This window comes from Gorilla gorilla, chromosome 9, assembly GCF_029281585.2.
Source record: "Gorilla gorilla gorilla isolate KB3781 chromosome 9, NHGRI_mGorGor1-v2.1_pri, whole genome shotgun sequence".
Classification (NCBI taxonomy): domain Eukaryota; kingdom Metazoa; phylum Chordata; class Mammalia; order Primates; family Hominidae; genus Gorilla; species Gorilla gorilla.
This window is the reverse complement of record NC_073233.2, coordinates 101058761-101080379: the sequence shown is the minus strand read 5'-3', so window position 1 is coordinate 101080379 and position 21619 is coordinate 101058761. Positions and strand designations below refer to the sequence as shown.

General features: G+C 33.6%; 1 protein-coding gene across 4 annotated transcripts in view; it reads left to right on the top strand.

Moving 5' to 3' along the window:
- Positions 1–21013, top strand: part of SLC36A4 (solute carrier family 36 member 4) — a 144952-nt gene extending 123939 nt beyond the window's left edge. For 2 of the 4 annotated variants that reach the window (XM_004051966.5, XM_055356061.2), the window contains 3 exons: positions 2381–2550; positions 10923–11092; positions 16343–21013. In XM_004051966.5, coding sequence (XP_004052014.4) covers positions 2381–2550; positions 10923–11092; positions 16343–16650 — 648 coding nt within the window. In that variant the 3' untranslated portion in view covers positions 16651–21013. Of the gene's footprint in view, positions 1–2380; positions 2551–10922; positions 11093–13209; positions 13967–16342 lie in introns of those variants that run through there. The other 2 variants (XM_055356059.2, XM_055356060.2) reach the window with 1 other exon arrangement.
- Positions 21014–21619: the final 606 nt, after the last annotated feature.

Here is a 21619-nt window from a genome sequence, read left to right as displayed (position 1 = left end):
CTTGCTGCCTGCTTTGCTCCATAGTTTATGTTTCATAGTCTGATGATCTGGTATGGGAGCAAAACCGTTTGTAAACATCTATTTATATTAACCCCAGACAAAATAGATCTAAAATAAAATTTTATAACGTTTTACTTGGGTTTCTACTCTCTGTGAATTCTCCTTTAGATAATTCTCCCAAATTCTTACAAATTTTCACAGCTACAATTATTGCTGTTGCCAACGTAACTACAGATTTTCATGTTTGTCTTTAACTCATGAGCACTAGTTAACTGTTGACATTTCCTCAGGATCTCAAATTCAACAATTCCAAAGTCTGACACGTATTTTCTCATCTAAAACCAGCTTTACTTTCTCAGTTTCCTTTTTCTTTCTGTTTTATCTTCAGTTGCTTAAGCTTGAAACACTGGAGTGATTCCTTTTACTTTGTCCTTGGTTCCCTATTTCAATCAATAATTAAGGCATGTTGACTTTTCTTTTCTATTTCTCAAATTCATTCCATAAAGGAGACTATACATAAAACACCTATAATGCTGCGTGACACAGAAGGCCTCAGGAAATGTTCATTTCTTTCTCTTCCTCCCTTGCTGCACTGCCACCATTCTTGGCCACTGCCCGTATTTCTGCTCTGGATTATCTCCATAGCATCCAAACTGTTCTCTGCCCTCTTGCTGCTATTAACAGTTCATGTTTCCATATGGAACTGACTGACTTATATGAAAAGTGGAAAAAATACTAGATTTATCATCTCATAGAGTTATTGTGAGTATTGCATAAAATGCTGCATGCAAAGCTTTTAGAATCATACCTGGCATATCATAAACACTCCAGTAAATACTTGCTATTATTGTTACTTAGGTCTTTCACTGTATGGCCTAATTTTATGGTTACAATCTCTGAAGATTTGCCTTAAAAACTTGGTTTTTCAGCCAGCCTTTTCTTATTTTCTTTAAAGGTTCTTTTTCAATAAAATAAAAATTATTAGTTTTACTGAATTTGACAGACAGTAGATACAGGTGGGTAGATGTAAAACCAGTTACACGTATGTGTGTATACATGGGTTAGTATACATGCATATACTTCCTAGTTCTGTCTCCTAAGAGAGGCTGCAAGTAGTGATACCCCAGTATCAACAAGCACACACCCAGATCTTGATTTCTAAATACCAGATCTTCATTTCTAATTACCATTCTACAAGAGAATCAAAGTTCTTTGGAGAAATGGCTGATTTTAGGGCTGAAGCAAGGAAATGCAAGATGAGGCTAAAGCATCTTGTAGTGTCAGAAGGTAAGAATATGTTCAAGAAACAAAAGAATGGAGGCAAGTCAAAGGGACACAGAAGCCAACCTGATGGAATTTACCATGGCCAAAAGTGGAATAATATGAGTAACAAAACAAATAACAGAATTTTGGATTATAATTCAATATTTAAGAAAAAATACATAAGGTCATGCTAATATACATACATACATACATACATGAGAATCCTAGAAACCCTCCTCCCTCCAGGCGATATAACTAATCCCCCTCCTACTCCCAGAGAAGGGGCTGGATTTAGGGACTTGGCTTTCAATAAACAGAGTATGATGAGAGGGAAGAAAAGTAACTGTACAATAGAGAAACCTGGCAAACACTACTTTAACCAAGTGATGAAAATTAACTTCACCAGTGATAAACCATGTTAATAACGTGTGATGAGACAGGCACTTCACCTCTATGTTATCCTTCTCTAAAACCTACAATACCAGTCCAGTCATGAGAAAAACCTCAGAAAAACCTAAATGGAGGGGTTTTATGTAAAATACCAAACCAGTACTCCTTAAAACTGGCAAGATAATGAACAATAAGCAAAGATTGAGAAACGATCAGACAGGAGGCATGGTGACAAAATGCACTGTGGGTATCCTGGATGGAGCTCTGGGACAGAAAAAGAATATTAATGGAAAAGCTAATGAAATCCAAATGAAATTTGCAGTTTAGTTAATAGTGATGTACCAATATTGGTTTTTAGTTGTCGCAAATGTACTATCGTAATATAAAAAGTTAATGGTAGGAGAAACCGGGTGAGGGGTATATGGGAGATCTCTGTGTTATCTTTGTAACTTTTCTGTAAATCTAAAATTATCCCAAAATAAAAAGGTTATTTAAAAAAAAAAAGTAACAGGTTTGCCTGCCAAGAGATGAGTTTAAATCTTTTTAAGAAGTTTAAAATAGGTAGTATAAATATATAGCAATGGAAGTGTACTTGAACAATTATATGTGTTTTAAAGGAAAAAAATTTGCATATAGGCTATAAACAACCAATTTGTATGTATAACAGACACTGTTATTTTTAAATACTTGTATTCCCTTTAAAAAAAGTATTGTATTCTTTTCTTAGGTCCTTCCACTGGAAAACCAAATGAAAGAATCAAAGCGTTTCCCTCAAGCGTTGAATATTGGCATGGGGATTGTTACAACTTTGTATGTAACATTAGCTACTTTAGGATATATGTGTTTCCGTGATGAAATCAAAGGCAGCATAACTTTAAATCTTCCCCAAGATGTATGGTAGGTGTATATGAATTTGTCAATATTAGTTTATATATTTTATAATGTACCACTGTTTGATGATAAAGTCGTGTTCTTGGATTTATGGTTTAAACGTTTAAAATTTTTACTGTGATTTCCTGGAATCCCATCACTTTGGGAGGCAGAGGTGGGCGGATCACCTGAGGTCAGGAGTTCGAGACCAGCCTGGCCAACATGATGAAACCCCATCTGTACTAAAAATACAAAAATTAGCCAGGCGTGGTGGCGGGTGCCTGTAATCCCAGCTACTCAGGAGGCTGAGGCAGGAGAATCGCAATCCAGCCTGGGTGACGAGCGAAACTCCGTGTCAAAACAAAAAAATTACTGTGATTTATTTATTTGTGCAATCTGGAATTTTTTCATAATCTTCGTAGGAGACCAAATATGAACTTAGGGTTCTTGTGGGATTTTTAAAAAAATATTTAAAATTGGAGTTTTTTCCAAATCCAAGTCAAGTATAAGAGTAGAACAGGGATTATTTTAATATGGACACGTTTTAATAAAAAAATTAATACTTGTCCTTATTGCCAAAAAAGCCAAACACTCACAGTTCCTAATAAAATAATAGATTACATCATTTATGGTCCTTGCTATTTTGGTCAGCTTCATAGTGTATATTTTCCAAGTCCTTTCAGAACACAGTTGGGACACATTATAAATAATAAAACAAAATGGTGCATCATCTTAATGTTCTCTTTCATATTGGGACCATATCCTGCTAAATGAAGCATCATATGTATATGATTTTTCCTTTTTCCAGAGGTTTGTCTTTGGAAAATTTTCAAAGATAGTGGCAGTGATTACCATGCAGACTTACTTCCTTATTTACAAGAAGGAAGGTAACTCCTTAGTTTTCACATACGCAAAGAAAAAATTTGGAATCGCTGATTGAATTATTGTCACACTACTACTTTAGCTACTTGGATTAAAAAAATCTGTGTAATCTTAAATGTCTTACTATATTAGTGAAAAAGCAACAACAGCAGAAATTATATCTTCTGACTGGCCTCCTGGTGAGAATTTGTCTGTCATTTAATAGTCATTTGAATCCTGGGCATTTATTGGAGTCAAAAATGTTGCTAGGACAAATGTCTGTAGGAAGCCATTTATGACAGGGCAAATGGACCTAGGATAGTTTCCACATTGCACAAGGAGCACACATGTGGTGTGTCTGTATTTTTAAATTACAATTTAACTTTAGCTAACATAAATGTATTTCAAAATGGAAACATGTCTCAAATGTTACAAATATATTTCAAGGTGGAGTCATTATTACAAATAAGATATATGGTTATTTAGCATTTATTTTATTAACTCTTTATAGTTAATTATATAATTGTATTGCCTTCAAATGTGCTTTTTGGTTTCAAGCTTAAACAGCTTAGTATAAGAGAATCAAGCTAAAAATATGGTAGTAAGTTCATCTTTTCAAATGCTATACAATGTTCGGAAAATAGAATGATATTTTTTCCTCATTTAGAAGAATATTTTGAGCCGGGTATGGTGGCTTATGTCTGGAATCCCAGTGCTTTGGGAGGAAAAGGTGGGAGGATCACTTGAGGCCAGAAGTTTGAGACTAGCCTGCATAACATAGTGAAACTCCAAATCTACACAGAATTTAAAAATTAGCCAGGCATGGTGGCACAAGTCTGTAATTGCAGCTATTTGGGAGGCTGAGTGGGAGGATCACTTGAGCCTGGGAGGTTGATTATACAGTGAGCTGTGATGGTACCACTGCACTCCAGCCTGGGAAACAGAGAGGCATTTTGTCTCAATAATATTAATAATAACAATAATATTTTGACTAAGTCTTAAAAATAATCATTTTAGAAATTGACAACTATTTTTAATGTCAAATGTAAAATGTACATGGAAATAATGTCAAAATTCTTTCCCGGTCTTATTTACAAAAGCATGTAAGGAATATTTTAGGGGGGAAGTTTCCGAAGTGGGAGTGTGCACACATTCACATCGAAAGGTTTGTATTACCAGGCACATAAGAATGTGGTGTAGAAATAGTGGGCGAGAATAAGACAGAATGCTTTTGGTATTCACAACTCAACCTTGGAGGGTGACACTGTCCCTGCAGTAGCTCCAATTAATCCTTCCCTTTTCCCACAGCCCCTTTCTACATCTGACCTTATTCCTAATTGCTGTGACTTTCCAATTAGAATGGAACTAGTTGAGACTCTTGATTTAAAAGGGACCATTAGATCATAGTTTCTATTCAAGGAAGTCTAGCTAGACACCACCTTTCATTAGAGGAAACCCTAGTACAAGTATCCTAAGAAACAACAAAAATCTGGAAAAAAACAGGAAAGCCAGTCAAGACACATATTTCCCTTTAGAGAATTTGCATTGGTTAATGCCTTTGCACTGTGGAGATATGCCTTATGCAGCCTATAGTCTGTTTCTGTGTGGACTCTGCAGTTGTGGGACAATTAAAATAATAGTCACAACTGAGGAATACAAGAGAAAAGTTGCTTGTCTTTTTACAGTCATGGCATTCTGTAAAGTGGGAAGTTTGGACTAGAATAATCATGGGATTACATTTAAGATTTCTTTCTTAATATACTATATATGAGTCTCTCTTTCACTTCTTTCCTGTGCTTCACACGAGAGGCCTTGAAAGTTAGAGATTGTGCAGTGTACTCTATTGGCAGAGTATGAAAGCCAATGACTGTTACAAGAGTATCCTAGAGAACTAATGGCTACTAGCTATGAAAAGCTGTAAAGGGCTTTTGGTACAAATTGGCAAAGTCTCAGAGTATATTAGGGTTATTTCTGCAAGAAAAGATTGAATTAGAAAGAGGCCATAGGATAAAGCAAGTATGGATTAGAGAAGCTCCAAGTTATTATTACCCTTAATCTTTCTGAACTGTCATCTTTGAAAATTAGTTATGAGTAATACTGTACATGTATTGCATTTAGCTTTTGAAGTAAAGAATGTATTTTAAAGGTTTTACTAGTTCAAGGCATTCAATCTAGTGGTAAATGCTACATAAGCATAGTTGTCTTATTTTTTAGCCTAGAATGAGATGAGGCTCTTGGCAAGGATTGCAGATAGTTCTCAATTAAGATGACTTCTTGACAGAGCTAAATCCTCAAGATTCTCAACCTGAGCACATGAAGGATCCAAGAGGGAAAGTGCCTTACCAGGTTATTTCTAAGGGTAGCTTCTGTATTCAACCTTGAGAGACAGAGAAGCAGTCAACAACTTATTTCCCAAGTTGGTTTTTAAAAAATTTTAAGTTATTCATACCTGAAGGTTGACTTATTAGCCAATGTGGGGAAAATAAAAGCATTATAAATTTTGATATTCTGTGTTTTCAAAACTAATATTTTCACTGGAACATTAAGTTGTTTTCTCCCTATAATCTGATTCAATATATTGGCTGAAAAATAATTATTAAAAATACATTTCTGTCCTTTACTAAGGTATTAAATTCTTTACTATCATTATAATAGATTTTGTTTCCAAGCATAAATCATTTTATTCTTTGAAGTGCTATTAATATTTTTCATGTTGAATGGTTGTAGTTTCTAAGAATTACCTATCCATATCTATTTTGATAATTAATATTTAATAAGTATCAATCACCTATTAATACTAAGTGCATTGAAGGGATATACAGAGAAGAATTAGTCTGTAACTCTTAGGAGCTTTGGCAGCGAGGAGTTTTAAAAGACCTTTTAATGTACACTAAATGTTGTTTAAAGTTGTTTGATGTTTTTTGTACCCTCAAAACAAATTCCTGTGACTTTAAGAAAGTTTATTATTCTTTAGAAAGAGGGTTTGCTGGGTAGATTTTTCCTTTCAACGTTCTTCATTTCTAAAACATAGTACAAAAGAAGCCTTACAATAGATGCTGCTTAAAACCAAAATGAAGAAAAGGTTGTGATAATGGCTATACAAAAGTTGTAGAGAAAAATAGTTTAGAGTGATTGAAAATATAGATTCCAAACATAGAAGTAAGTGGGTTCTTGAAACAGAAAAGGAGTAGGAGTGAAACAGTTCATATTAAACTGTGGCACTTTTTAAAGATGCCCTCTTGTTTCTATATAACTATTCTTTTGTTGATTAGTAGATATACCAACTTCTAAAAGATCCACACCATTTTATTTCCCATTTTTACTGTTTGTAACACCAAATAGTAATATTTGCATATAATTAACGATATTAATAATAACCAGATTCTTAGCCGATGTAACTTTGTCAATAAAAAAGTAATAGTACTTACATGCAAAATGATGTATTTTTATTTTTAAAAATATTAAATATATTATTACCACATTTTAAAAACACATAAGTGAAAAGATCATTAAGAAAAAGGAATGTCCTTCTGTTAAACTAATAAACTAACAAGAATATTTGTTTAATTATCCACAGTTACATATCAGAGTATAGGAAACACGTGTCTTTCAGTTATGTGGTATATATTTGGTAACTTGACCATTTATGTGTAACCTTTAAGCCTCAAGCTGAGAAATACATCCTTAGCTAATTTTTAAAATTAAGTTTTAAATGTTGTTAGCTCTAAGGAGTTCTTTCCTTCCTAATTGTGATGTGTATCTTCAAATCTGTTTTTATTCAGCTTTTAAATTTCTTCTTACTCTTGTATGATAAATAATGTTATAGCAGAATACTATTGAATCTCTTCTTGCTTGGCCATAGTTTACAGGCTGTTTATAATCCTTATTACTCTCACCACTTCTATTCAACATAGTATTGGAAGTCCTGGCCAGAGCAATCAGGCAAGAGAAAGAAACAAAGGGCATCCAAATAGGAAGAACTGCAAGATCTGCAAACTATCCCTGTTTTCAGATGACATGATCCTATATCTCGAAAACCCCATAGTAAGCCCAAAGGCTTCTTAAGCTGATAAGCAACTTCAGCAAAGTCTCAAGCTGCAAAATCAATGTGCAAAAAACATCAACATTTCTATACACCAATAACAGTCAAGCTGAGAGCCAAATCTTTATGTGGCAATTGTGAATGGTATTGTGTTGCCACAATTCACAATTGCCACATAAAGAATAAAATACCTAGGGATACAGCTAACCAGGGAGGTGAAAGATCTCTACAACAAGAATTACAAAACACTGCTCAGAGAAATCAGAGATGACACAAACAAATGGAAAAACATTCCATGCTCATGGATAGGAAGAATCAATATCATAAAAATAGCCACACTGCCCAAAGCAATTTATAGTTTTAATGCTATTCCTATTAAACTGCCATTGACATTCTTCACAGAACTAGAAAAAACTATTTTAAAATTCATGTGGAACCAGAAATGAGCCTGAAGGGTCAAGGCAGTCCTCAGCAAAAAGAACAAAGCTGGAGGCATCACACTACCCAACTCTAAACTACACGACAGGGCTGCAGTAACCAAAACAGCATTGTACTGGAACAAAAACAGACACATAGACCAATGGAACAGAATAGAGAGCCCAGAAGTAAGGCCACACACCTGCAACTATTTGATCTTTGAAAAACCTGACAAAAACAAGCAATGGGGAAAGGATTCGCTATTCAATAAATGGTGCTAGGATAACCAGCCAGCCATATGGGATAGACTGAAACTGGACCCCTTCCTTACACCATATACAAAAAATTAACTCAAGATGGAGTAAAGGCTTAAATGTGAAACCCCAGACTATAAAAACCCTGGAAGAAAATACCATTCTGGACATAGGAATGGGCAAAGATTTTATGATGAAGACTCCAAAAGCAATTGCAACAAAAGTGAAAATTGACAAATGGGATCTAATTAAACTAAAGAGCTTCTGCACGGCAAAGAAAACTATCAACAGAGTGAACAGGCAACCTACAGAATGGAAGAAAATTTTTGCAAACTATGCATTGAACAAAGGTCTAATATCCAGCATTTAAAGGAACTTCAAGAAATTTATAAGAAAAGAATCTCATTAAAAAGTGGGCAAAGGGTTTGGGAGGCCAAGGCGGGCAGATCACAAGGTTAGGAGTTTGAGACCAGCCTGGCCAATATGGTGAAACCCCATCTCTACTAAAAATACAAAAATTAGCCAGGTGTGGTGGCAGGTGCCTGTAGTCCCAGCTACTCGGGAGGTTGAGGCAGGAGAATCGCTTGAACTGGGGAGGTGGAGGTTGCAGTGAGCTAAGATTGAGCTGCTGCACTCCAGCCTGGGCAACAGAGTGAGACTCCACCTCAAAAAAAAGAAAAAAAAAGTGGGCAAAGGACGTGAACAGACACTTCTCAAAAGAAGACATACATGCCGCCAACAATCATATCAAAAAAATGCTCAACATTACTGATCATTAGAGAAATGCAAATCAGAACAACAGTGTGATACCATCTCACACTTGTCAGAATGGCTATTACTAAAAAGTCGAAAAATAACATGCTAGTGAGGTTATGGAGAAAAAGGAACAACACTTATTATAAACTGTTGATGGGAGTATAGGTTAGTTCAAGACATTGTGGAAGACAGTGTGGCGATGCCTAAAAGACCTTAAAACAGAAATGTCATTTGATCCATTAGTCCCATTACTGGGTTTATGCCCAAAGAAATATAAATCATTCTATTATAAAAACACATAAATACTTTTGTTCATTGCAGCACTTTTCACAATAGCAAAGATACGGAATTAACCTAAATGCCTGTCAGTGATAGATTGGATAAAGAAGATGTGGTACATATACATCATGGAATACTATGCAGCCATAAAAAAGAATGAGATAATGTTCTTTGTAGGAACATGGATGGAGCTGGAGGTCATTACCCTTAGCAAACTAACATGGGAACAGAAAACCAAATACCACATATTCTTACTTATAAGTGGGAGCTAAATTATGAAAACATGTGGACACATGGAGGGGAACAACACACACTGGGGCCTATTGAGGGTGAAGGGTGTGAGGAGGGAGAGGATCAGAAAAAATAACCAATGGGTACTAGGCTTAATACCTGAGTGATGAAATAATCTGTACAACAAGCCCCCATGACACAAATTTACCTGTATAACCTGCACATGTACCCCTGAACTTTAAAAGTTGAATTAAAAAATCCTTACTACTTTAAGTCTTAAGACATCAGAAATAAAGCTCCATTAATGTCGACATTTATATACTTATATATTAAGTACATTTATCCTTAAAGCTTCATTAATGTCAAGGTTTATATACCTTGACATTATATACCAAAAGTAGAATATAATCCTTTTAAAATGATTGCATTTTTTTGTAAGAAAGAAAACACTCTTCCCTGTGCGTGGGAATTTTAGGTGGGAAAGTAGAACTCTTAAATGAGAAAACCGTGGGAAGATGTTTCTGCTGAAAGAGGACATATGTGTTAATCACTGCCCCGAAGTTGCAGCACACTGAACCCACAGTGTTTTCTCTGCTTTGTTACTTAAAAAATGCAAGATGGTTGGGTTTTTCTTTTGAATTTTATAAAATATTAAAATGTTTTTTTAAATACAGCATATTAATTTTATTATTCTGCAACCCTAAAGAGTGGATTCTGTAATGTTTCTTCCTCTAGGTCCTACAATTCTATTTTCTCTTCATGTCATTAACGTTTAAAAAGTCTTCTTTTTCTGGGCTTAAGAAAGTTACTGAAGTCTTTATCAAGACATGCATGCGAAGTTTTGACAGGAGGTTATCCATAATGTAGAAATCTAAAGATATTTATAAAACTGAAAATTGCTGTGCTGTTTTGAAGCACTGTATATCAAAGAGATAAGTTAATTTGCCCAAAAGAATAAAAACAACCTTACCCAGCAACTCTATGTCTCTTATTTAATGTAATTTTAAACATAGATTGTATGTGTAATTTAGAGAACTTTGCAAGTTGAAGCCGTTTAGATGCCTGCTTTTAGACTTAAGATGGATGACATTTCTGCAACTAATGACATACCTCCAAAGATTTTCACCCAAGAACTATACTTAAGTTTAATGTGAGTTTTTCTTCTATGTAAAGATCAATGAGGGTATGACTCAGGATTTAAGACATATAGTAGGCTCAGTTTTTAAAAAGAAAGTTGAGAAAACTTTAGCTCTTTGGGGGGCTGAGTCTAACCTTCAGAATACTGGCTTATCCCAAAGTGAAATCTTTTTACCACTATACCCTAAAACCCTGGCATGCATGTTCAAGGTTTCCAGTCTTGTCAAAATGAATTGTTCTTGTATCATCTAGAAATTTAGTTACAGATCAATTTGCCTTTTTTATAAACAAGCATTTTTAGTTAGTAAGGTTCTGGCCTAATTTGGTATTCTGGATTTCTTATTTATCTTAATATTAAAAATAAAGGAGGAAAACTAAATTCACATTAAAAATGACTAAATTTTGAAAATTTTTTTCAACAGGTTATATCAATCAGTGAAAATTCTGTATTCCTTTGGCATTTTTGTGACATATTCAATTCAGTTCTATGTTCCAGCAGAGATCATTATCCCTGGGATCACATCCAAATTTCATACTAAATGGAAGCAAATCTGTGAATTTGGGATAAGATCCTTCTTGGTTAGTATTACTTGTAAGTATCATTATATATTTATATCATAATAATTTTTTATTGTTGAATTTCTTAAAATGGAAGCTATATAAGATGTAATTTCTTAAAATGAAAGCTACATAAGATGTATTTTTCAATATTTTTAAAACAATTTTATTCACCCAGCTGGGTTACTTTTCAGGTTAAAATTCAGTTTTTCTACTACTACATAAGAAAAACACAAACCAGATCCTATCACACTTAAAATAACTAATGAAGTTATTTTGAAAATTACATTACTGGTGGTGAAAATAATGTGTACATGGGACCCCTTCCAATTTTGATACACATTTTATTTTGGTTCTAGTTTTTCTCAGGTTTTTCATTCCTGTTTTTGTATATTTTAACAGTTTACTTCTCCGTAACTACCTACAGGAAAGTGTTTAATTTTACTTGTATTGGTCTTTCATAATTTTAGTGTCTTATTTTCTTATTATTTGAAGAAGTGTATATAATCTCTTATTAAGACTCTTCATCATAAAATGCCTTCTCAAGGTAGCATTCATAATAGAGACTCATGGAAAGGGAGCTTGAGTTCGGTATAGTGGAAAGAATGTAAGTTTTGGAGTCAGACAGATCTGGGGATTCAAAGTCAAGCCTATCACTTACTCGCTGGTGTCTTTAGGCAAGTTACATGCCATTGTTGAGCCCCTCTTTCCTCAACTGTGAAATGAAGATAAAACTTCCTTATGGCATTTTGATGGGGTTAGAAATAATATTAACAAAGTATTAATAGCTGGAAGTTATGATCATTATTGTAACCATTACTGTAACTACAAATATACAGATGATTACATCACCAAACTAAACTGGGATTGCCTAAAATGATACCAGGGACCAGATTACTAGTGTTCTGGGGAACAAGCAGCTTTGGAAATTCCTTGTGTAAGATATTAATAAACATCTTGCACTATTTAGAATGATAGAGCTCGAAATTCGGGGCAACTCAATAAATTGATTTGAGCAGCCTGCCATGGAGCTCATGCCTAGATTTAAAGAATTGAGTGTATTATATTTTGTTTGAAATGGGAAATGCAAAGCTGAAAAAGTAGATAAAATGTATTTTTCAAAGTAATTACTTAAATGAATTATATCACTAATAAGAGAAATCATATTAACAAATGAAGTCAATAAGCCCATACTCTGATGGCAAATGAAAAAACATTCAGTAGGAAAAAGATATTTTAAGACATTTTGAAATATTTGTATACATTTATTTTATTGACATTTTGGTAATGACTAAATAAAAAGACTAATTTCAGTAAAAGTGTTTTTATCAATAGATGTAAGACAATTCTATTCTGAAAGTATATCGTCTTTTAAAGTTGGTAATGGAAATTCAGGTAAAGGAGTTTGAGGGCAATGGGAAAAGGGGTCTAGGATTTTTTTATAACTTCACCCATTTCTGTGTATTGGCTGGCATTGTTGTATTGAAGTTATGAATCAGCTGAGGCACAGACCACGCCACATCTGCTTCCATGAGTTTGTTTCCAGAAGCCAGGGGCTTAGTTCATAGCACAGAGAACTGCAGCCTTTTCTTGGCTGCTGCTTTCTTTTAGTTAAAAGTCATTAAAGCTTCTCATCCATATATGGGATATGCCTTGGAGAAAGGGAACAAAAACTGTAATATTTCCTTCTGCTATATTGGGACACATCACTGGACACTGAACTTCATTTGTGTCTTTGGCACATATCCTTCCAAATTAAAGTAAAAGCCAACTGATATTCATGGCAAAACTGCTTTTTAATTCTGTTTTCCAAAGCACTTGAAAAGATTTGGGGGTGTGCACTTTACTGATAAATGTGTGTAGACAGTTGATGGGACTTTGTCATGTTTGTAGAGTAGGCTGTGCAGCAGCACTAGCAATGAGAGTGGAGGCTCAGCCTGATTTGCATTGAAAATTGAACGTCTTTCAATGTTCCGTAATCCTTTCCAAGTACTGAATCCATGTTTGTTGTATTAGTCCTTAAAGAAGTGGACTTATCAGCTTGGATTATGTTGGTTGTGTCCAAGTATCCATTTAGCATTTGAATCATGATCTCAGTGAAATTCAAAAACTTTAGAAGTGATTCAGACTCCTCCTGCGTGTTCCCTTTAGGTGCTTACCTGGTATATAGGCACCTCACAAGTGAGGGAGGAGGGACGGTAGAAACCAGCCAAAGGTCACCATGGACATAAATACCTTTTAAGAGTAAACCTGTACTATGCGCCATTACATTTTTTAATGTATTATAATAAACACTAAGACCAGTGTTTCAATTCTGTGTATGAATTGAATCAACAAAATATACTAAGTACTATTTACTTCTGTTACTCTCTAATTTGTTGATCCTTCTACTGTTTGTAATTTTTAAAAAGTCCTTGTTTTTACAATCTATAGTAGACTATGACTTTATAAGTATCAAAACCTATAAATCTTTAGTAGTTTGTAGAGAAAACCCACTAAAATCCTTCATTTAAGTTAGTTGCCTCTGCAGACTAGAAAAGTACCATTCTGTTTCCTGATATCCTGTCTTAGAGTCGGTATGTGGAGAGCACCATTAACTATTTGTATAATTAAAATTAATGTGCTAAGTTATTTTCCACATTTTTGTTTTTGGTGCTGTAATATCAAGTGCTTTGTTTTGTGTTCTGATGTATCTGCATTTACCCTTCAGATGCAAATAATGGACCTAAATAGGCTTTTATTTTAATATCAGAGGGAACTTTATGCTCTAAGGATACATTCTTTTTCTTGCTATATATAGTTTTGGTAAATACTAAATAAGTGTGATTAGTACTCAATAGATCTATTCATAATAGCTGTCTGTAAATGACATAGTATTTGTAATGAATAAAACTATCCTTATTTTAAACTCTGCTTTGAGTTTTTATTAATATATGTTGGATTTGGCTAAAAGTATGTATACTTGTCTTCTTTGTCTACTAATAACATTACCAATAGCATATTTCAAGCCATTTTTACAAGCAAATATCTTTTGGTAATGTAATGTTTAAAATCTGACTTTAAACAGATTTTAGATGAGAATTATACTTCATGATTTAAAAGTGTTTGCTAGATGGAAATTTTGTCTATAAATTCTAAAATGCTATAGTATTCCCCCACATAGTTTTCCAACAATATTTCACTTGATTTACTAGTGACAGCTTGGATTATAGATAAACAAAGAAAAATGGATTCCAAATTGAAAGCCTCTTCAGGTGGCAAGATTCTGGTCATATTTGTCTGGCCTCACTTTTATACTACTACTTACTATAAGTAGGTGAAACAAACATGTCTCCACAAATGATTATGTTCAATGAATTTTGAGAGGTCCTAACTATGTTTGAGAGTTATGCTCTATAGCTCCCTAGAGAGCAAAGTTAAAAGGCTATATATGTAACAAGCATCTATTAGACGAATAACCTACTTTATAAAGTATTTCTACTTTGGAGGTCTTTAAAACTAGTTATTTCTACTTCTTTAGAGTCAATTATTTCATTTATAAAGGGTTATGCCACTTCAGCCCTATAGATGTAAAGCTACGTTTATAATTTCAAAACGGTTTTTAGGGCTTTAGCTTTCATAATAATTTGAATACAGAATGATAAATAATAACTTCTGGTTATATGAGGAACATGGTGGGAACTTAGTTCCAAATTGATCCCACAACCTCCTGGAAAATATTGAAAGCCACAGAAAGAACAGAAAAAGGAAAAAATAAAACGTCATAAATTGAAAATTAAGAAGTAGAGAAACCATTGTACTGCAAACTGAAAACTAAATTACTAACAGGAATATATGTGTCTCCAACACATGCCATAATTGGAGTCCCCAAAGAGGAAATGTGGTGATATAATCGTCATCGATGGCAGTGGTGATGTACTTGTCACAGCCTGTATATGAGCAAACACAGGTGTTATTTCTGGTGGCAACTCCAAACCCTCAACAAATCATTTAACAAAACCGTTAAGGACAAATAAAGAAGGAATATGAGTCTTGGTTTTTGCAAATCTTCTGTTGATGCATTTTGATAAGATCAAGAAAGCGCCAGACCAGAACTTGCAGAAAACTCATCAACAGTTTGGAAATCTGCTGACAATAGTGGAGTACTATTTTTTTTAAAACTTTTCATTTTGAAGTAATTTAGACAGAAAGGGTGTAAAAGAAAGTAGTTACCATAAATCTCTACTCAGCTTCCTCTGATGTTCACAGCTTCCATAATCACAGTACAGTTGTTAAAACCAAGAAATTAGCATGGATACAATGCTATTAACTACTTTATAGACCTTATGATAATCTTGCCAGTTTTCCCACTAAGATCCTTTTCTGGTCCAGGACATAAGCCATGGTCCCACTTGAATTTAGCTGTCATACTCATTTGTGTCTTCCAATCTTGACTGTCCTTGACTTTCTTTGTCTTTCTTGACCTTCACACTTTCGAAATGTCAGTAATTGTGTAGAATTTCTTTCAGTTTGAATTTTTCTGATGCTTTCTCATGATTAGGTTGAAGTTAAGCATTTTTAACAAGAATCCCACAGAAGTGATGCTGTGCACTTCTCAGTGTATCACATCATAGTATCAGTGTCTTATTGGTGATGTTAATTTTGTTTACTTGGCTAAGGTGGTCTGTTGACATATTTCTCCACTGTAAAGCTACTAGTTCTCCTTTTATAATTAATAAGTATCTTGAAGGAAGATATTTTGAAACTCTGATCTCATACAGTTTTTGCCCACTAATTTCAGCATTCATCAGTGACTCTTCCTATCCCATGATTATTGTGGTATTTGCTTAATGCTTTTCTGTTTCCATTGTTCCTTCTATTTTGATTAATTGGAATTCTACTTTAAGGAATAGCTATCTCTTCTCTCTCATTTATTTATGTCCCACCACTCTATGTCTTGTGCATTATTGAGCTGTATGGGCAGACAAAGTAATGCAAATGCTCTGGAAATAAACTATCAAAACTTCTTTGCCCAGAATTTTAAAGCAAAAAATTAAAAGTTGTTTACGTAAGAAACTGTTGACAAGTGTAAGTCTAGGAAATGTCACTCACTATTTTGGTCTTTCTGTCTCTCTCTAGCTTAGAACAAAATATGGCAGATTTTTTTCACAAGCAATAGTTTAGTAGTTCAACTTTCATTAATTATTTTTAGTAATTACTTTCAGTATTGAAAATACCTACTTTTAATATTCATGTAAGTAACAAACATTTAAATAAGAAAAATAAATGTATTTTCATTTTCTAGGTGCTGGAGCAATTCTTATTCCTCGTTTAGACATTGTGATTTCCTTCGTTGGAGCTGTGAGCAGCAGCACATTGGCCCTAATCCTGCCACCTTTGGTTGAAATTCTTACATTTTCTAAGGAACATTATAATATATGGATGGTCCTGAAAAATATTTCTATAGCATTCACTGGAGTTGTTGGCTTCTTATTAGGTACATATATAACTGTTGAAGAAATTATTTATCCTACTCCCAAAGTTGTAGCTGGCACTCCACAGAGTCCTTTTCTAAATTTGAATTCAACATGCTTAACATCTGGTTTGAAATAGTAAAAGCAGAATCATGAGTCTTCTATTTTTGTCCCATTTCTGAAAATTATCAAGATAACTAGTAAAATACATTGCTATATACATAAAAATGGTAACAAACTCTGTTTTCTTTGGCACAATATTAATATTTTGGAAGTAATCATAACTCTTTACCAGTAGTGGTAAACCTATGAAAAATCCTGCTTTTAAGTGTTAGCAATAGTTTCAAAAAATTAAGTTTTGAAAATTGAAAAAATTAAAACGTAAAAAAATTAAAGAATAAAAATACTTCTATTATTCTTTTATCTCAGTAAGAAATACCTTAACCAAGATATCTCTCTTTTATGCTACTCTTTTGCCACTCACTTGAGAACGGAATAGGATTTCAACAATAAGAGAATAAAATAAGAACATGTATAACAAAAAGCTCTCTCCAGATCATCCCTGTGAATGCCAAAGTAAACTTTATGTACAATGTAAAAAAAAAAAATCTCAGTTATGTTTTTATTAGCCAAATTATAATGATTAGCTCCTGGAAGTATAGAAAACTCCCATTAACATAATATAAGCATCAGAAAATTGCAAACACTAGAATTAATTTTACACTCTAATGGTAGTTGATCTTCATAGTCAAGAGGCACTGTTCAAGATCATGACTTAGTGTTTCAATGAAATTTGAAAAGGGACTTTAAAACTTATCCAGTGCAACTCCCTTGTTTTTTGTCAGAGGAAAAGGAGGCCTAGAAAGGTTAAGTAACTTGGTCGAGACCACTCAGTCTTGAGATCAAGAAAACCTAATCCTCTGACTCCCAGGCCAGGATGTTTTATTTCTCACATCATGTCCAAGAAAAAGAATAAATTATGTTCAGCTTAATTTTAGTGTTGAATCTATTTGATTATATTTTAATACTTTGAAAATGAATGTGTGATTTTTAATAGTATATGTGACCTGAGCAGAAAATCAGGGAACTCCAAGAAGCCTACACTGTGGCCATATAAACCTCAGCAAGAGAAAGAAGCTATGTTCTTTTAAAACAGAATAGAGACCGCTTGCTGGTGAAACTCCTGGCTAGTAAGATGTGTGTCTAGCTATGCTATTTGTGGCTTGAGCTTTTTTTATTATTACCTTCCTTTCCTGAGTTTTGTAGGCACCACCTTCCTGAATGGCAGAAAATAGACACCTCAGAAAACAGAGGATTTGTGGACTCTTTCCAGCCCTGTGGCTTTTCTTATCACAGCCTTTTATTTATTATGAGCAGAATAAAAGAATCAGCTAGGTGTGGTGGTCTTTGCTTATAATCCCAGCTACTCTGGAGGATAAGTTGGGAGGATCACTTGAGAGGCCGGGAGCTTGAGACCAGCCTGGGCAGCATAGTGAGACTTCGACTCTATAAAACATAAAAATTAAAAAAAAATTAGCCTGATGTGGCGTGTACCTGTAGTCCCAGCTACTCAGGAGGCTGAAGCAGGAGGATCTCTCAAGCACAAAAGTTTCAGGCTGTGGTAAGCTATGACTGTGCCACTGCACTCCAGCCTGAGTTACAGAGGGAGATCCCAACTCTTAAAAACTAAAACAACAAAAAATATATACAAGAATAATAAACCATAAAGGGATTCATGCTTAGAAAAAATCCATAAACTCCCTTCTAAATATTGAGACACTCCAGGCTTCTTTCAGACAAATAACTTCTAATTATTCCATATTTTTCAAGTTATTAACCAAGATAAAGAATCTCTCAGTTAGTGGGGAAAATGAAAATTATTAAGAATAGAATTGTCTTCTGACTTTAAAAACAATTTATACTTTAAAACATGAACTGTTTACTCAGGCTGGTGATACTCTAGTTTGTTAGTATACCATACTTGAAGATATCATCAAGATCACTATAGTTGTATATATTCTCTATTTTTATATGTAAATGTTAACTTAGTTCAAGTATTTTTTGCTTATATCGTTAACTGATCATCAAGTACAATCCTAAAGATATATCAGAAGCTTTATTTTGGTACAAAGCCATAAGAATCAAAACTTTTTTAACCATTCACATTAGGTATCAACAGTAATTGTTTGAGATACTTTTATATCAATTCTGTTACACTGAGCCTTTAGTCATACTAAGAGAATGCAGAAGTTATAGGAAAACGAATCTTCACTGAAACTAGTATTATATAGTCTTGAATTAGATGTTTAAAAAACTTTATAGCTTGATATAAAATGAGTTGAAAATTATTATTTAATAGGAAGCAGCATTAGATTTTTGTCACCTGTTTTCAGATAATATTTCTAGTCTATGTATGTTATTTAATTTTTACACTTTGGCCCATTGTTTATTTTCCTTATGGAATTCATCAAATGCAATGAAATTTGAATAAAATTGATCATAGCAATAAATAATTTTTAAATTCAGCACAAACTCATCTTGAGCATATTATCAACCAGGCTTCCTTTAGCAATAAGAATGGTGAATCAACATCCAGTACTAAATTCAATAAATGATGAATACTTTAAATACAAGAAAAAGTTGAATTGCAGAAAAGAAGAGGGGCTAAAAAGGAAGAAAGTTTTAATTCTCAACAAGAAACACTATTTAGATGGAAAGCTTAAATGTATTCTTATTAAGGGTATTTGATGATGCATTTTATTTGCAAAAATAACCAGTGGGTAATTTTTTCTCTGAAAATTTAGCTTTAATAAGTCGTAAAATTTCCTAAAGATTTTGGAGACGGTATTTCAATTATACCAGCTCTTGCTTTTATTTTGGGAGCCTGGAGAAATGAGAGTGATTGCACCTGTCAAATTTTGTATCTCATCACTTTTGGATCATCACACTGTGACTAAAATGACTTCAGCATTTTGTCGGCCACCACAGTGAAGAACTATTCCCTGAAAGTTAATCAGTTGCCTGAGAGACTTTTCTGCTACTGAGGGGGAAGAAAGGAAAGCTTTATTTACCTCTAATGAGCTCCATTCCAAGTCAGTTAACCACTGTTCCCTTACACCCAAGAGTTTCATCAGTATTGGAGTCAACTTGTCAAAACACTGGTTCTCAGACGTTTTTTTCAGAGGGACTTCTTTTCCCCACATGGCCAGATTTCTTTACAATTAAGAAAATAAGAGCTACAGCGTATTCTTGGTTAAAAACCAGTTTAGATGATGTTACCAAATGAAAACAAGTCTGTATTCGCAAATGCCACATTATATTTAGTCGTATTCTCACTAAATTCTCCTTTATTAAAATGATTTCTGCATCTTGCCTGGAAAATGCACTTACATATTTACAAGCGTTGTATGTCAATGTGCATGTTTTGAATTTCCTAACAGTGTCTAATCTTAGTAGTTTCATAGTAGTTATGTAAAATCTCTAACTGCAAAATACTATAAAATATTACTTGAAATATTAAAGTATTAGTGCCATTTCTAGCTGTGGCAAGGCACAAGTCTTACTATAGCTTACTTACGTCTTCTCAGAGATTTCAGTACAGCATCTGAGTAGTGGATCTGTTTACTGACAGTATACGCAAATTAGGTCTTGACCTCACTTCTTTCTTCATTTAAAAGGAGAAGATTTGAAATAGAGCTAGTGTAAATAATAAATAAAATTATTTAAATAGCATCAGTGGCTCAATACCATCTGTTGAGGAATAAAATAATTTGGTTAACATATAGAACATCGATAATATACAATAATGACTTTTTAAAAAATGAGTCTGATCTTTTTGGCTCACCTAGCTTCCCTTAATAAGAAAATTTGAGAAACTTGGATCTGAAAAGTATAGTAATATACTTCCTAACATTAAATTCCTGGCTGTAATAGTTAATACTTTGGCAGCATTATGGTTAGTCTTGTTTATGCCATTGGCACTTACTAGGCTAAACTTTCTGAAACTGATTGGTTTTGACCCATGAGATAAGGAAACATGCTTAAGAAATGGCTAGAAATGCTATTTATTGCCCTATGATAAGTGAAATAGCAAATCACTCTTGATTCTTAAAATTTCATATTAAAATTAGCTAGTTCCTACATGCATGCATGCACAAGTATATGCAGACACACACACAAATCAGTAATCTATGTGAACTAGATACTAATACTAAATTACTATTTAAATTGGGTCCAGAAAGATGCTGTTTTGAAAAGAACACTCTAAAAATATTTCTTTAGCGTTTTCTTGATAACAAATAGGAAAATATATGTTTACACCCTGAACAAATTCAGCTGTGGGTGGATTTTTGTTTTTCAAAATGATTTTGTTAGTTTGAATGAAACCTAAATATAGCACGCAAGTCAATTCTTTTAACATTTTTCTTTATAACAGAATATGAAAAACGCTGTCTTAAAGTGTTGTAACTTTTCTGAATTTTCAATAAAATATTTTGCTTGCAGTTGCCTTTTAGATACATTTTTCTAAGGTTAAATGACATTGATAAGTGTCATAAGCTAAAAATGGCACTAGTATAATATTCTCATAATAACATTTTAAGCAGTCTTTATGGTTAATTCTTTGTTATGCTGGAAGTTGATATTGTATACTTCTAAGTTTTAAGAGCAGAAGTTGATTAAAAATGAAAGGACACACTCTAAACTGTGACCTGAACTTCCTGCAGCATGAATGCAGGATGAGCCATCTGCAGATGCTGCATTCATGATTTACTGCTTTTGTAAGGTCAAGAATATATATCAATCATTTTGTTTGCATTACAAAATTAATGCTTTAGGAAAGCATTATGCCAATCCTGTAATAAAAGATCATAAAGATATTTATACCTTCACATCAGTAATCCTGCTCTTGTGAACTTAGCATAAAGACATATCATAGTTCACAGAAGAGAGAGGCTATGCCTAAAGGTGTGTTACAGCATTATGTTTTAATGTGAAAAATTGGAAACAACCTACATGTTCAGCAAGAGGGGGATCATAAATTACGATAACCTAGGATACAATGAAGATTATATTACAACAAATGTATACTGAAGACTGATAAGTTGGGA